The sequence below is a fragment of the Sapajus apella genome, unplaced genomic scaffold (assembly GCF_009761245.1).
Source record: "Sapajus apella isolate SASKATOON/1434 unplaced genomic scaffold, GSC_monkey_1.0 scaffold166, whole genome shotgun sequence".
Lineage (NCBI taxonomy): Eukaryota > Metazoa > Chordata > Mammalia > Primates > Cebidae > Sapajus > Sapajus apella.
Genome location: NW_022437106.1, coordinates 2032434 through 2046561, shown reverse-complemented (window position 1 = coordinate 2046561; position 14128 = coordinate 2032434). Strand labels below are relative to the sequence as shown.

General features: G+C 55.7%; 2 protein-coding genes across 5 annotated transcripts in view; one reads left to right on the top strand and one right to left on the bottom strand.

Annotated features, from left to right (window-relative positions):
- The first annotated feature begins 2466 nt into the window (after positions 1 to 2466).
- CHADL (chondroadherin like) lies at positions 2467 to 13723 on the top strand. Of its 2 annotated transcripts, none has more exons than XM_032267217.1 (6): positions 2467 to 2582; positions 3850 to 4027; positions 4566 to 6296; positions 6816 to 6982; positions 8628 to 8826; positions 13503 to 13723. In XM_032267217.1, exons 1-6 carry the CDS (start codon positions 2575 to 2577, stop codon positions 13527 to 13529), a joined length of 2310 nt encoding a protein of 769 aa, XP_032123108.1. In that variant the 5' UTR covers positions 2467 to 2574; the 3' UTR covers positions 13530 to 13723. The 2 variants fall into 2 exon arrangements, with proteins under 2 accessions (XP_032123108.1, XP_032123107.1); XM_032267216.1 differs by lacking the exon at positions 13503 to 13723 and adding an exon at positions 9121 to 9867.
- Positions 12021 to 14128, bottom strand: part of L3MBTL2 (L3MBTL histone methyl-lysine binding protein 2) — a 25621-nt gene continuing 23513 nt past the window's right edge. For all 3 annotated transcript variants that reach the window (XM_032267211.1, XM_032267212.1, XM_032267213.1), the window contains exons 16-17: positions 13577 to 13693; positions 12021 to 13117 (exon numbers count right to left, since the gene is read on the bottom strand). In XM_032267211.1, the coding sequence (XP_032123102.1) occupies positions 13005 to 13117; positions 13577 to 13693 (230 nt within the window). In that variant the 3' untranslated portion in view covers positions 12021 to 13004. The remainder of the gene's footprint in view (positions 13118 to 13576; positions 13694 to 14128) is intronic.

The following is a 14128-nucleotide window of genomic DNA, read 5'->3' as shown; positions in this document are numbered from 1 at the left end:
AATGGTAACTTTACAAAAAGCATGTGAAAAGGTGCTTTAATTTAGTCTTCAGAGAAACATTACAGTCACAGTGTGACACTCTTCTACCTTCACTAGAATGGCTAAAATCCAAAAGACAGTACCATGCGTGGTGGTGATTTGGGGCATCTGGAGTGGCTGGTGGATTTATAAATTGGTACAACTTTTTTGAGACAGGGTCTTGCTGTGTCACCCAGGCTGCAGTGCTGTGGTGCAAGCACAGCTCACTGCAGCCTGATTCCCGGGCACCCAGTCTTCCCGCCTCAGCCTCCCGAGTAGCTGGGACCATGTCTTATCTTACACCACCATGTTCTGCTTTTTTTTCTTTTTTTTAAAGACAGGGTCTCACTGTGTTTTGCCTAGGCTGGTCTCAAACTCTTGGGCTCAAGTGATTCTCCCCCCCTCAGCTCACTTAACAGGCATGAACCACCATGCCCAGCTACAGTGCTCTTCCTAATAAATCCATGCTGAAAACGACCCAGTGTCCATCACTAGTGGAATGGGTAAACTACTTGTGGTATGGTGAGGCACCAAGAAGGTGGGAATGGTCTGCCCAAGAAGAAATATTTTAGCATTGACATTGTTTAGACTTGCCAGCACATGACAATGAAAAAAAGACTGACTTTAAGTTGGTTCTGTTGTATTTTACTTCTCCATTTATTGCCTGCATTGTGGGCAGATAGCCTCCTGCCCTTGCCCCATGCCATTGTTATCATATATCTATAGAATGGAAGGCTGGAATGCTATATTTTTTAAAAATAAAACCATTTTTTTAAAACAGATGAGATCAGGTGCGGTGGCCACCTGTGCCTGGCCCCTGTTTGCAATTAAAGGAAACAGTAATGGAAGATGCAGTTCCATCAGAACCAGGGATTTGAAAAATGGTAAGATATATAAACATTGGCCATAGGCTGGATGTATTATTTAAAAAGCAAATATATGCCTGGGAAGGTTCGTATTTCGATATTCTTCACAATATTGTTTGTAAATAGCAAAAAATCAGAGCCAATGTCCAAGAGGAATGGATAAGTCAAATGTGATACATTTATACAGTGGAATACTATACCACAGAATAAATGAGATTCAGAAGAATCAACTTGGATAATGCCCAGTAATCTGAGGTTAAGTGAAAAAAAATGAATGTTGGCCGGGCTGTGGCTCACGCCTGTAATTCCAGCACTTTGGGAGGCCGAGGTGGGTGGATCACCTGAGGTCGGGAGTTCAAGACCAGCCTGACCAACATGGAGATACCCTGTCTCTACTAAAAATACCAAAAACATTAGCCGGGCATGGTGGTGCACGCTGTAATCATAGCTACTCAGGAGGCTGAGGCAGGAGAATCGTTTGAACCCAGGAGGAGGAGGTTGTGGTGAGCTGAGATCACGCCATTGCACTCCAGCCTGGGCAACAAGAGCAAGACTCCGTCTCAAAAAATAAAAAAAATTAGCCAGGCTCAGTGGCTCACGCCTGTAATGCCAGCACTTTGGAAGGCCAAGGTGGGTGGATCACAAGGTCAGGAGTTCGAGACCAGCCTGACCAACATGGTAAAACTCTGTCTCTACTAAAAATACAAAATTACTGGGTGTGGTGGCACATGCCTGTGATCCCAGCTACTCGAGAGGCTGAGGCATGAGAATTGCTTGAACCCAGGAGGTGGAGGTTGCAGTGAGCCGAGATCATGCCAGCAAGACTCTGTCTAATAAAAATTAAAAATAAGCCGGGCGCGGTGGCTCACGCCTGTAATCCCAGCACTTTGGGAGGCCGAGGCGGGTGGATCACGAGGTCAAGAGATCGAGACCATCCTGGTCAACATAGTGAAACCCCGTCTCTACTAAAAATACAAAAAATCAGCTGGGCATGGTGGCTCGTGCCTGTAATCCCAGCTACTCAGGAGGCTGGGGCAGGAGAATTGCCTGAACCCAGGAGGTGGAGGTTGCGGTGAGCCGAGATCGCGCCATTGCACTACAGCCTGGGTAACAAGAGCGAAACTCCGTCTCAAAAAAAAAAAAAAATAAAAATAAATGGATTTTTAGAATCCTGTATGTCTATATTAAACAATGTATGTAAATGCATAAGCACAAACAGATGGAAGGAAAGGGTCACCTGTCCTTAAGCACCCACTGTGTGCCAGGGGCAGGCCTCAAACCCCACTGTGACCCTAGAGCTACTTATTAATAGGATGTGTTTTTCAGAGACTAGGAAACAGCCTCTGGGAGGGCAGCCTGCATGGCAGGAGGGAGCCCAGGAATGCTTACTCCCCGGCCAGCTGCCCGTGTCCCCTCCCTGTTGGGCAGGCCCAAGTACTCAGGCCTGGGCCTCCATCCTGGGCTGGGGCAGGCAGGAGACCCTGTAATTCCAGCCGCTGCTCCCATCCGCCACCTGCCCCTCCTTCACCTCAGCCTGGGGAAGCCCGGCTCGCCTGGGCCGCCAACAATGCCTCCCATTCAGCCCTGTCCCAGCTGCCAGGCCTGCGGGCTGCAGAGGGGGGCTCCCGCCAGGCAGAAACGGCCTTTCCCTGCGCTGCGCCTCCAGGCTGGACCGGCAGTTCTAGGCGGCATGGAGGGGTAAGTCTTTGGGTCCGAGGGTGCAAGGGGGGTTCAGAGCAGCTGAGTGGCTTCAAGTGTCTCTGCCCCTCTCTGGGCCTTGAGAGAGGCTGGTGGGCAGGGGCTCTGGGGACTTCCTGGGATTCTCTAGGGGTCTCCCAAGGTGGGTTCTGAGACACATGTGGGAATGTGGCTGCTGCCGGGGACTAGTCCTCCGGGGCTTGTCTGAGAGCCCATTAGCGGCCCCTGCATCGTGGATGCTTGTCCTTTCGGGGATCTGTCCCCATGGGTCCCCTCTCTGGCCTACCCTGGGGCACAGCCTTCACCACAGGCTATGGAGAAGCCACCAACTCCAAGGCATGGGCTGGAGCCTGGTACCCAAAGGAGACTCAAAAGCAGACAGCAACAGTCCAGTGAACAGAGAGAGGGAGGCTCCTGGGGGGCAGGGACCAGCCCAGGGATTGGGAGAGGATGTGCCTGACACAGGCTGAGAAGAGGAGGGGCCAGCTGGGTGGGTGAGGGGAGGGACAAGCTGCGTGTGAGCTGGGTAGGTGAGGTGAACCTATCATCCTAGCACTTTAGGAGGCCAATGTGGGCCAATCACTTGAGGCCAGGAGTTCAAGGCCAGCTGGGCAACATAGCGAGAGCCTGTCTCTGCCAAAAATAAATTTAAAAATTAGCTGGGCTTGGTGGTACATGCCTGTAGTCCCAGCTACTCTAGAGGCTGAGGTGAGAGGATCACTTTAGCCCAGGAGGTTAAGGCTGCAGTAAGCCATAATCATTCCACTGCACTCCAGACTCCAACCTGGGCAACAGGGCAAGGCTTGTCTCTTTTTAAAAAAAAAAAAAAAAAAAAGGGCTCAGGCTCAAGGACTGGGCTGGATGCCTTCCTCCCCTGTGGTGGGCATCATTACGCTCCTGCTCCCTGGGAGCTGGCATCATATCAGTCTGAGGACAGGCTGCTTCTGAGCCTTCCCGGGACTGGAGCCTCTCACAGCCCCAGAGCAGGCTCTGAACCGGAGCCATTAGGTGAGAGGCAAAGGGACTCACTAGGTCGGTTTTCCGACCTCGGTTTCAGTTTCCTCCCAGGTAAAACAGGACTAATCATAGGACCTCCACTGTGTGGGGGGTGGGGGCAGGAGGCTCAGGGCGATGGGCACTTTCCTGGACCCAAAGGAGGGGGCTCTGAGGGGTTTTCAGGGTAGGCGCAGCTCCAGGACTGGGACTAAGTGAGGGACAGCGTGTAGTCCCTGCTTCTGCGTAAACAGGCTCTCCCTCCCCCTTCCAGGCTCCGGAGCTCCACCCATGTCTCCTTGGTGCTGCTGCTGCTGGTACTGCTGTTGCTGGGCCCAGCTAGGCAGGCAGGCGCCCAGCGCTGCCCACAGGCCTGCATCTGTGACAACTCCAGGTGGCATGTCGCCTGCCGGCACCAGAACCTCACCGAGGTGCCAGACACCATCCCTGAGGTCAGCAGGCGGGAGCACAGGCACAGAGTGGCAGTGGGGCAGAGGGAGGAGCCTGCGCAGGGCACCAACTGATCTCCCATTGCCTGGCCGGGAGACCTTGGCAAGCTCTCTTTGAGCCTCAGTTTACACATCTGTAAAATGGGAATAATAAAAACCAGAAACAGGGAGATGATCTATTTAAAATCCCTACTGTGTGAATGGAGTAAGTAGGTAACCCATAGATCGATCCTGAATTCACTGCAGACCCTGTGGTGGAGAGACAGGGCTGTGGCAGGGTGAGGTGTGGTCTCTGCCCTGCGGAGTCGTCAGCTAGTGGAGGAGAAAGAGCAAGGAGGCAGTGACAGCACAGTGTGAAAAGTGCCACAGTGGGGGATGCCCAGGGCACTGGAGAGGAAGGCTTCCTGGAGGAGGTGTCAGGGTTCGGATGACGGGAAATATGGGAAAGGTGATGGGAGAGAAGAGTGTTGGGGAAAGGGCAGCACTTGCAAAGGCGAGGTCCCTGCCCGGCTCAGCCCTGCTTTCCCCTCGTCGCCCCCAGCTGACCCAGCGGCTGGACCTGCAGGACAACTTGCTGAAGGTGATCCCCGCAGCCGCGTTCCAGGGCCTGCCCCACCTTACACACCTGGACCTGCGTCACTGCCAGGTGGAGCTGGTGGCCGAGGGCGCCTTCCGTGGCCTGGGCCGCCTGCTCCTGCTCAACCTGGCCTCCAACCGCCTGCGCGCACTGCCCCAGGAGGCGCTGGACGGGCTGGGCTCGCTGCGGCGTTTGGAGCTGGAGGGGAACGCGCTGGAGGAGCTGCGGCCGGGGACATTCGGGGCGCTGGGCGCGCTGGCCACGCTGAACCTGGCCCACAACGCCCTGGTCCACCTGCCCGCCATGGCTTTCCAGGGCCTGCTGCGCGTCCGCTGGCTGCGGCTGTCGCACAATGCGCTCAGCGTGCTGGACCCCGAGGCCCTGGCTGGCCTGTCCACCCTGCGCCGGCTCAGCCTGCACCACAACGAACTCCAGGCCCTGCCCGGGCCCGCCTTATCCCAGGCCCGCGGCCTGGCCCGTCTGGAGCTGGGCTACAACCCGCTCACCTACGCGGGCGAGGAGGACGGGCTGGCGCTACCGGGCCTGCGGGAGCTGCTGCTGGACGGCGGAGCCCTGCAGGCCCTGGGTCCCAGGGCCTTCGCGCACTGCCCGCGCCTGCACACCCTCGACCTCCGCGGGAACCAGCTGGACGCCCTGCCCCCGCTGCAAGGCCCGGGCCAGCTGCGCCGGCTGAGACTGCAGGGGAACCCGCTGTGGTGCGGCTGCCAGGCGCGGCCCCTGCTGGAGTGGCTGGTGCGGGCGCGCGTGCGCTCCGACGGCGAGTGTCGAGGGCCGCGGCGCCTGAGGGGCGAAGCTCTGGACGCCCTGCGGCCCTGGGACCTGCGCTGCCCGGGAGACGCGGCGCAGGAAGAGGAAGAGCGGGAGGAGCGGGAGGAGCGGGAGGAGCGGGCTGGGGCGGGACCCCGCACCCCTCCACGCGCCTTTCCGCGCGGCCCCAGGGAGAGGGAGCAGGCGGTTGTGCCCTGCCCTGGCGCCTGCGTGTGCGCCCCGGAGTCCCGGCATTGCAGCTGCGAGGGCTGCGGCCTGCAGGCGGTGCCCCGCGGCTTCCCCAACGACACCCAGCTCCTGGACCTGAGGCGGAACCACTTCCCCTCGGTGCCCCGAGAGGCCTTCTCCGGCCTGGGCCACCTGGTGTCACTGCACCTGCAGCAGTGCGGCATCACGGAGCTGGAGGCGGGCGCCCTGGCGGGGCTGGGCCGCCTGATCTATCTGTACCTCTCTGACAACCAGATCGCAGGCCTCAGCGCTGCTGCCCTCGAAGGGGCCCCCCGCCTTGGCTACCTGTACCTGGAGCGCAACCGCTTCCTGCAGGTGCCAGGGGCTGCCCTGCGTGCCCTGCCCAGTCTCTTCTCCCTGCACCTGCAGGACAACGCTGTGGACCGCCTGGCACCTGGGGACCTGGGGGGAACACGGGCCTTGCGCTGGCTCTACCTGAGTGGGAACCGCATCACCCAAGTGTCTCCCGGGGCGCTGGGCCCAGCTTGGGAGCTAGAGAAGCTGCACCTGGACAGGAATCAGCTGCGAGAGGTGCCCACTGGGGCCTTGGAGGGGCTGCCTGGCCTCCTGGAGCTGCAGCTCTCAGGCAACCCACTCAGGGCCTTGCACAACGGGGCCTTCCAGCCTGTGGGCAGGTCGCTGCAGCACCTCTTCCTGAACAGCAGTGGCCTGGAGCAGGTGGGCACTGGGTGTGTGGCAGGGTTGGTGCAGGAGGTGGCACAAGGCCATAGGCAGCGTGCATTGGCTCAACAGGCATTTGCCAGCCCCTTGGTGCCAGGTCTCAGGCTGGGCACGGAGACCCTGAGATAAACCAGGACTGCCCCTGCCGCTGTGAGTGACAGTCCAGGCAGAACCCAGGCCACACACGGTACCTGCACAGGAGGGCATTGCTGGAGCCTAGAGGAGGGAGGAATTTGGGACGATGGGGTCATTTACTGTTTGTACATATTGAAAGCCCCCAAGAGGATCTGCCATTATTGGGTGGTGGACCATGAACTGGGCACCTGGGTGACTTGGACAGAGCAAGTGCTTTGACATCAGACCAGCCTGGGCTTCAGCCCCATACCGTACTTCCTGGCTGGATCACCCTGGGCTCTCCAACTTCTCTTTGCTGAGGGAAGATGGGGCTCCCTCCCAGACCTGGGGGTGGGAGAGGTCTGCCAGGAGCTCACATCTGGTCCTGACAACAACTTGCAGATTTCTCCTGGGGCCTTTTCAGGCCTAGGGCCCGGGCTCCAGAGGCTTCACCTGCAGAAGAACCAGCTTCAGACCCTGCCTGCTCTGCCCAGCCTCAGCCAGCTGGAACTCATCGACCTCAGCGGCAATCCCTTCCACTGTGACTGCCAGCTGCTCCCGCTGCACAGGTGAGCAACCCAGCCTAGACCCCCAGCCAAAGACCACCCAGCTGCTGTCAGTCAAGTCCCCATCATCTCCCTGGGCACACCATGTCTGTGCCCAGCCCAGCAGCTTGAGGCAAGGGGCAGGTGCTGCCAGAGCCAGGCATGTATGAACCGTTTCCAGGGTCAGTTACCTTTCCTAGGGAGGTTGGGGGTGGACTTCTCTGAACCTTGATTCCATCATCCATAAAGTAGGCACAGTATCTGCTCCGCCTAGTGGGCTGGGATCTAATACATAGGTGAGGCCACTTTACATAATTATATAAGTCACAAGAGGCCAGGTGTAGTGGCTCATGCCTGTAATCCCAGCACTTTGGGAGGTGGAAGCGGGTGGATCACCTGAGGTCAGGAGTTAGAGACTAGCCTGGCTAACATGGTGAAACACTGTCTCTACTAAAAATACAAAAATTAGCCAGGCGTGGTGGTGCCTACCTGTAATCTCAGCTACTTGGAAAGCTGAGGCAGGAGAATCGCTTGAACCTGGGAGCTGGAGGTTGCAGTGAGCCAAGGTCGTGCCACTGCACTCCAGCCTCCGTGACAGAGATTCCCATCCCAAAAATAAAGTCACAAGAAGCCTGGAGTCTTGCAGACCTGGGCTCCAGTCCTGGCTCTGCCATTTTACCAACTAATTCTACAAGCCATATAACCATCTGTAAAAAGGTGCCCATCTGTAAAAAGGGGGATATAGAATCTAACCTCATGATGGTTGTTTTAATAATGAAATTAGCATACGTAAGTTGATTTGAATTTCTGGTACGTTGTAAGCCCTCTAACTGTTTATTATTGCTGTTATTATCCCACCCGCCCCGCTTTATTTTTTTGAGATGGAATCTTGTTCTGTCGCCAGGTTGGAGTGCAGTGGCCTGATCTCGGCTCACTGCAACCTTCACCTCCTAGGTTCAAGCGGTTCTCCTGCCTCACCCTCCCGAGTAGCTGGTACTACAGGTGCTTACCACCATGCCCAGCTAATTTTTGTATTTTTACTAGAGATGGGGTTTCACCGTGTTGGCCAGGATGGTTTCACTCTCTTGACCTTGTGATCTGCCTGCCTCAGCCTCCCAAAGTGCTGGGATTACAGATGTGAGCCACCGTGCCCAGCCTATTATCCTTTTTTTTTTTTTTTTTTGAGACGGAGTTTCGCTCTTGTTACCCAGGCTGGAGTGCAATGGCGCGATCTCGGCTCACCGCAACCTCCGCCTCCTGGGTTCAGGCAATTCTCCTGCCTTAGCCTCCTGAATAGTTGGGATTACAGGCACGCGCCACCATGCCCAGCTAATTTTTTGTATTTTTAGTAGAGATGGGGTTTCACCATGTTGACCAGGATGGTCTCGATCTCTTGACCTCGTGATCCACCCATCTCGGCCTCCCAAAGTGCTGGGATTACAGGCTTGAGCCACCGCGCCCGGCCTATTATCCTTTTTTTACAAAGAAGGGATTGGAGGCTTGAAGTGACTTATAGGTCACATAATTGGTGAGCCACCAAGATTTTCAGCAGAGGCTGCTGTCACCCGTAGGACCCACTGCTCCCAATTCCTGTGGCCTCCTTCACCTTCTCAGGAAAGCTCTCCGCAGAGTCAGCACAGCCAGCTCCCCAGCTCTCTATTCTCTTCAGGTGGCTCACTGGGTTGAACCTGCGGGTGGGGGCCACCTGTGCCACCCCTCCCAGTGCCCGTGGCCAGAGGGTGAAGGCTGCAGCTGCTGTTTTTGAAGCCTGCCCGGGCTGGGCTGCCAGGAAGGCCAAGCGGACACCAGCCTCTGGGCCCAGCGCCAGGAGAACTCCCACCAAAGGAAGACAGCGGGGAGCAGATAAGGTTGGCCATGGGGCAGGAGGGGTGAGGCTCCGGTGGGTGGTGGGTCAGGTTCCAAAGTGCCCAGGAAGCTGGAGCCTGACTTGGCTTGGTTCTAAATCATGTTCCAGAGCTGGGCAATGACCTGGTTGCGTGAGTTCAGTAACGTCCACCCTCCCGTCTTCCCTACCCCCACCAGGATGGGTTTGCAAGGAAATGACCATTTGCTCCTGCTGTGAGACGGTGGCCTTTCCTATAAGCCAGTGTGCTGGTCCAGATGTGTCCTTAAATCAGTCCTGCTGTTTCCATACTTGCCAGATCACTGTTGACTCAACCATGTCCCAGCCTGACCTAAGCAGCCTCCCTCAGCCCAGGATCCCAGGAATGGGAGCATAGCACAGGTGCCTCACTGTCTCTGCCCCTTCAAGGGAAAATGAGAATAGAGTGGGGCCTGGGAAGGTGGGGAGAGGGCTCTGCCTCCCCTGGACCTGCATTTTGAAAATCTGGGGGCCCTGGGGCCATTAGTGGTGTTTATATTCTAGAAGGAATCTATATCCAAGTAAGCTCATACATATTCTTTAGGTACTGGGGTTAGGGCTTCAACCTGTCTTTCTGGGATGAGCACAATTTAGTCCATAAAGTGTTCCTGATCTCTGGCTGGGAGCTGGGAAGGAACCCCTAAAAACACCCCAAGCTGAGGGTGAGCCAGTTCTGCCTTAGAAGCCAGACCCAGAACTAGTGTTGATGACAGCAGCGCTAATCTCAGTTGGCAGTCACATGGCATGACTAGGGAAAGGCAGGAGTGCTTTCTCTCTGTGTCAGCCCTGGGGACATGCATGTGGAAGCTGAGCTGGGCTCAGGAGTGGAAGCTCCGAGTCTACTTCCAGGTCAGGGCTTCGGTTAAAAGGGGAAGGACACCCCAGGTCCCCACCCCCACACACGGTATAGTGGCTTTGTAATCAGGACCTCAGCCCATTTGACCTAGCCACCCTTTCTGACATGGAGATACTCCTTTCACTTTTTTTTTTTTTTTTTGAGATGGAGTCTCGCTCTGTCGCCCAGGCTGGAGTGAAGTGGTGCGATCTCGGCTCACTGGAACCTCTGCCTCTGGGGTTCAAGCCAATTTTCCTACCTCAGCCTCCCAAGTAGCTAAGATTATAGGCAAGTGCCACACCTGGCTGATTTTTGTATTTTTAGTAGAGACAGGGTTTCACCATGTTGGCCAGGCTGTTCTCAAACTCCTGACCTCAGGTGATCTACCTGCCTCAGCCTCCCAAAGTGTTGGGGTTACAGGCATGAGCCACTGGTCCTGGCAGCAGAGGGTTCTTATCTTGAGGCTCATGCGCTGGCATTGTTCTGGGCTGGAGCTGCTCACCTGCTGAAGGCACGAGGCTAGACATCTGCCACAGTCTCCCTCGATGCCTGTGTCTAGGTTGGTGCCTGGCACCCAGAAGATGCTCAGGAAGGCTGAATGATTGACTTACTACATCATCTGGCAGACAAACCTGGGTTCAACCCCACTGCCATCCTTAAGAGGTATAAATTTAAGCAGCCAAGTCACTAAACGGTACTGAGCCTTCCTTTTTTTTTTTTTTTTTTTTTTTTTGAGACAGTCTTGCTCTGTTGCTAGGCACCAGGCTAGAGTGCAGTGGCATGATCTCAGCTCACTGCAACCTCCACCTCCCAGGTTCAAGCAATTCTTGTCCCTCAGCCTCCCAAGTAGCTGGGACTACAGGCACGCACCACCACGCCCAGCTAATTTTTGTATTTTAGTAGAGACAGGGTTTTACCATGTTGGCCAGGACGGTCTTGATCTCTTGACCTTGTGATCCACCCGCCTCGGCCTCCCAGTGTTGGGTTTACAGGCATGAGCCACTGTGCCCAGCTGAGCCTTCCTTTTTGTCATCAGTACCACACAGGGTTGCTGTGATGGCGAAATGAGCCATTTAGATACTTGTTTATTTAGAGACAAAGTCTCACTCTGTCACCCAGGCTGGAGTGCAGTGGTGTGATCTCAGCTCACTGCAACCTCCCCCACCCAGGTTCAAGCAATTCTTGTGCCTCAGCCTCCCGAGTAGCTGGGATTACGGGCACCTGCCACCACGCCCAGCTCATTTCTGTATTTTTAGTCGAGATGGGGTTTCACCATTTGGCCAGGCTGGTCTCAAACTCCTGACCTCAGGTGATTTCTCTGCCTTGGCCTCCCAAAGTGGTGGGATTACAGACATGAGTGACTGCACCTAGCCTAGATATGTATTTAACCTGGCACCTGGGTAGGGGCTCTTGGTACAATGGCGCTCCCTTAGCTTCCCTTTCCCTGGAGCAAAGGGCCGACTATAAAGGACCAGGGGTGCAGAGCAGGTTCTTAAAGGGTCTGGATTTGGTCTTACCAGTACCAGGAGCCCCTGTGGGTCCTGAGGCAGGAGAAGCAGGGATGAGGAATTTGCAAGATGGCTCCCTGCCAGCAGCCTCACTGCTGCAACTCCAAGAACTTTACTTTCCTCCAAGGGCAAACTGAGGCACAAGGCTGCTGTGTGCATTGAGCATAATTTTCAAGCGATCAATAGTCCATCTCCGGCAAATCAAGTTGACCTCTAGGTGCCAGCAACACATGGTCACGTGCACATTCCCACTTTACACAAACTCAAGGCCACCTTGATGCCAAAGTGCCAGGCACTAGGGACAGGCAAAGGCTCCATCTCTGGGGAGCTGAGTCTTTGGGGAGAATGGCAGAACCGTAAATAAGGACAATATGTGGCTAAGACAGGGAACTTGAGCTGATGACAGGTAACATTGACATTTTTTTTCTTTTTTGAGACAGAGTTTCACTCTTATTGCCCAGGCTGGAGTGCAGTAGCAGAATCTTGGCTCACCGCCACCTCCGCCTCCCAGGTTGAAGCGATTCTCCTGCCTCAGCCTCCCAAGTAGCTGGTATTATAGGCATGTGCTACCATGCCTGCTAAATTTTTTTGTATTTTTAGTAGAGATGGGGTTTCTCCATGTTGGTCAGGCTGGTCTCGAACTCCCGACCTCAGGTGATCAACCCACCTTGGCCTCCCAAAGTGCTGGGATTACAGGCGTGAGCCACCGACCATGCCCAGCCGACATTCTTTATGGCCTCACACACTCGTGTCTTGACTCGTGGCATTCATAATCCATACCACCATGAGGTGGTGGGTCACAACACTGTGCAAGGAACAGAAATCTAACAAACTGGACTCAGGCAAGTAGGGGATTTAATTTTTCAGACACAAAGTCTGGGGAGCCCAGTGAGGCTGCAATGGCAGCCAGATGTGTCCTCCAGCTCTGTCACCCTGGTCCTGAGGGCCCTGTGTTCATGGCACCTGCAGGCATGGCATCTTCATTCCGGTAGGAACACAAGGCCAAGACAGCATACATGCCCAGCTCTCCCAGAGGCTCCAGTTGGAACTGGTTCCTTTAACTACAAGGGACTCTTGGATGAATGACTTTTAGCAGGGCTCCAGGAGCATGCCGCAGAGCCAGAGTGCACCCTCAGGTCATCTTCCTCCCACTGTCCTTCCTGGGGCATTTCCTTTAGGAAATGGGAGTCCACGCTCATGCAAACACAGCAAACAGCTCAAGGCCACCACATGGGTCACCAAAATCCACATCCTGGTCACTGCTTCTCGGCTGCCCAGCCAAGCTGGGTCCCCAACATCCCTGGGGAGCTTAGGAGGGGCAGATGACCAACACATGAGGCTGAGAGGCATTCTGCTTGGTGAATTGAGGCAGAGGCTACTCCCATCACACGACTCACTGTCAGGGGACCTTATCCTGCTCAGAGAGCTGCGCTGGAACTTAATTTACATGAGTCGTTTGGGCAGACACAGAGTGCACTATCTTGTCTTCCAGTGTGACAGGGGTGGCCCCAACCTGGGAACTAAAGGCTGTGGTGGGAAGGTCATCTTAAGGAAAAGCAGGCACCCAGGCAGCTGGCATTCCAGCTTCGGGAACTCTGGCTGGAGGTGGTTCACAGAAGACCTCAGGCAGCCCCAGTCACCTAGGCCATTCCACAGGGGATCGCAGAGGCAACAGGCGGGTCCCAGGAGACCCCAGCAGGTCCTCCACTGTCCAGTCTTCACAGCACCAGGCAAAATTTACACAGACAGAGGCTCAGTGGTGGTGGAGGAGAAACCCCGGGGCTGGCTTCCAGCTAGGAGCCAAGCTGGTGGCAGGGGGGCTCAGTTGTCCATTTCCTGCTTGATGTTCTCAATGGGGACAGGCAGCTCTGGACTTGAAGCCTTGTTGGGCGAGGCCAAATCTAGATGCTCTTCCTTCACACGCACAGCAATAACTAAAGAGGGAGGGGAGGTGAGTAAGTAACTCGAGGGGGGTGGGGGTAGAGGAGCTGGGGAAGGGACCTGGCTCTCTACAGATGGGACCTAGGACACGCCTTCACCCTCCTGCTTGCCCTCTGGGGCAGCAGCAAAGAGCCAAGCCCCAAGCCAGGCAGGCTATGCCAGAGACACTGGCATGTGCCAATCTGTCACCAACCTGCAAAGCACTAGAGGTAGGAGTAGAGACGGAGGAGCAGCAGGGGCCAGGGGCCTGGCTAGAGGGGGACTCTGTTCCATTCACCATCTTGGGGGGTGCCTGGGAAGCACTCTGGCCCAGTGGTACAGGACTGCTTGGTGCCCTGAAAATGCTGAAGAAACCTGACTCTACTCTTCTGTGCCCAGGTGGGGAAGGAGAGGGGCCGTCTCTGAGCATGCAGCAGGCTGGTCCTGCCTCGACCCAGCCCAGTGGCTCTTACTCTCGCCAGGAGTGGGCTCCGATGAGATCTTCCTGGCGCACTGAGGGTCGTCCTCCAGCAGGGGCTTCTTGGACCCTGGTCTGAGGGGCCGTGTCTTGGTCGGTGGGATTCTTTTCCCTTTGAATAAAAGTGGATTCAAACCGAGCATTAGGGTTGTCTCTAGGTGAGGCTTTACGGGCTAAGTTTCACCCCGTGGTCAGGCAGCGTGGCAGAGGGAAGAGTGCCAGTCTGGGGACAGAAAGCCTGGACTCCAACTCTGACAACACCTCTTACTGGCTGTGTGCCCTGAGCTCAGAGAGATTCTCTCCCATGGGAAGTAATACCACCACCTCCCGCAAACCAAGCCCCAGGCAGTGGTGGTTGTAGCTGCTTTTTTTTTTTTTTTTTTTTTTTGAGACGGAGTTTCACTCATGTTGCCCAGGCTGGAGTGCAATGGCGCAATCTTGGCTCACCGCAACCTCCGCCTCCTGGGTTCAGGCAATTCTCCTGCCTCAGCCTCCTGAGTAGCTGGGATTACAGGCACGCACCACCATGCCCAGCTGATTTTTTGTA

What these genes read in the sequence shown, in the direction of transcription:
- CHADL (XM_032267216.1), top strand. An exon ending in ACAGCAGTGGCCTGGAGCAG is followed by an intron (nt 6,297 to 6,815) that starts GTGGGCACTGGG and finishes AACAACTTGCAG; the next exon opens with ATTTCTCCTGGGGCCTTTTC. An exon ending in GACAGCGGGGAGCAGATAAG is followed by an intron (nt 8,827 to 9,120) that starts GTTGGCCATGGG and finishes CATACTTGCCAG; the next exon opens with ATCACTGTTGACTCAACCAT.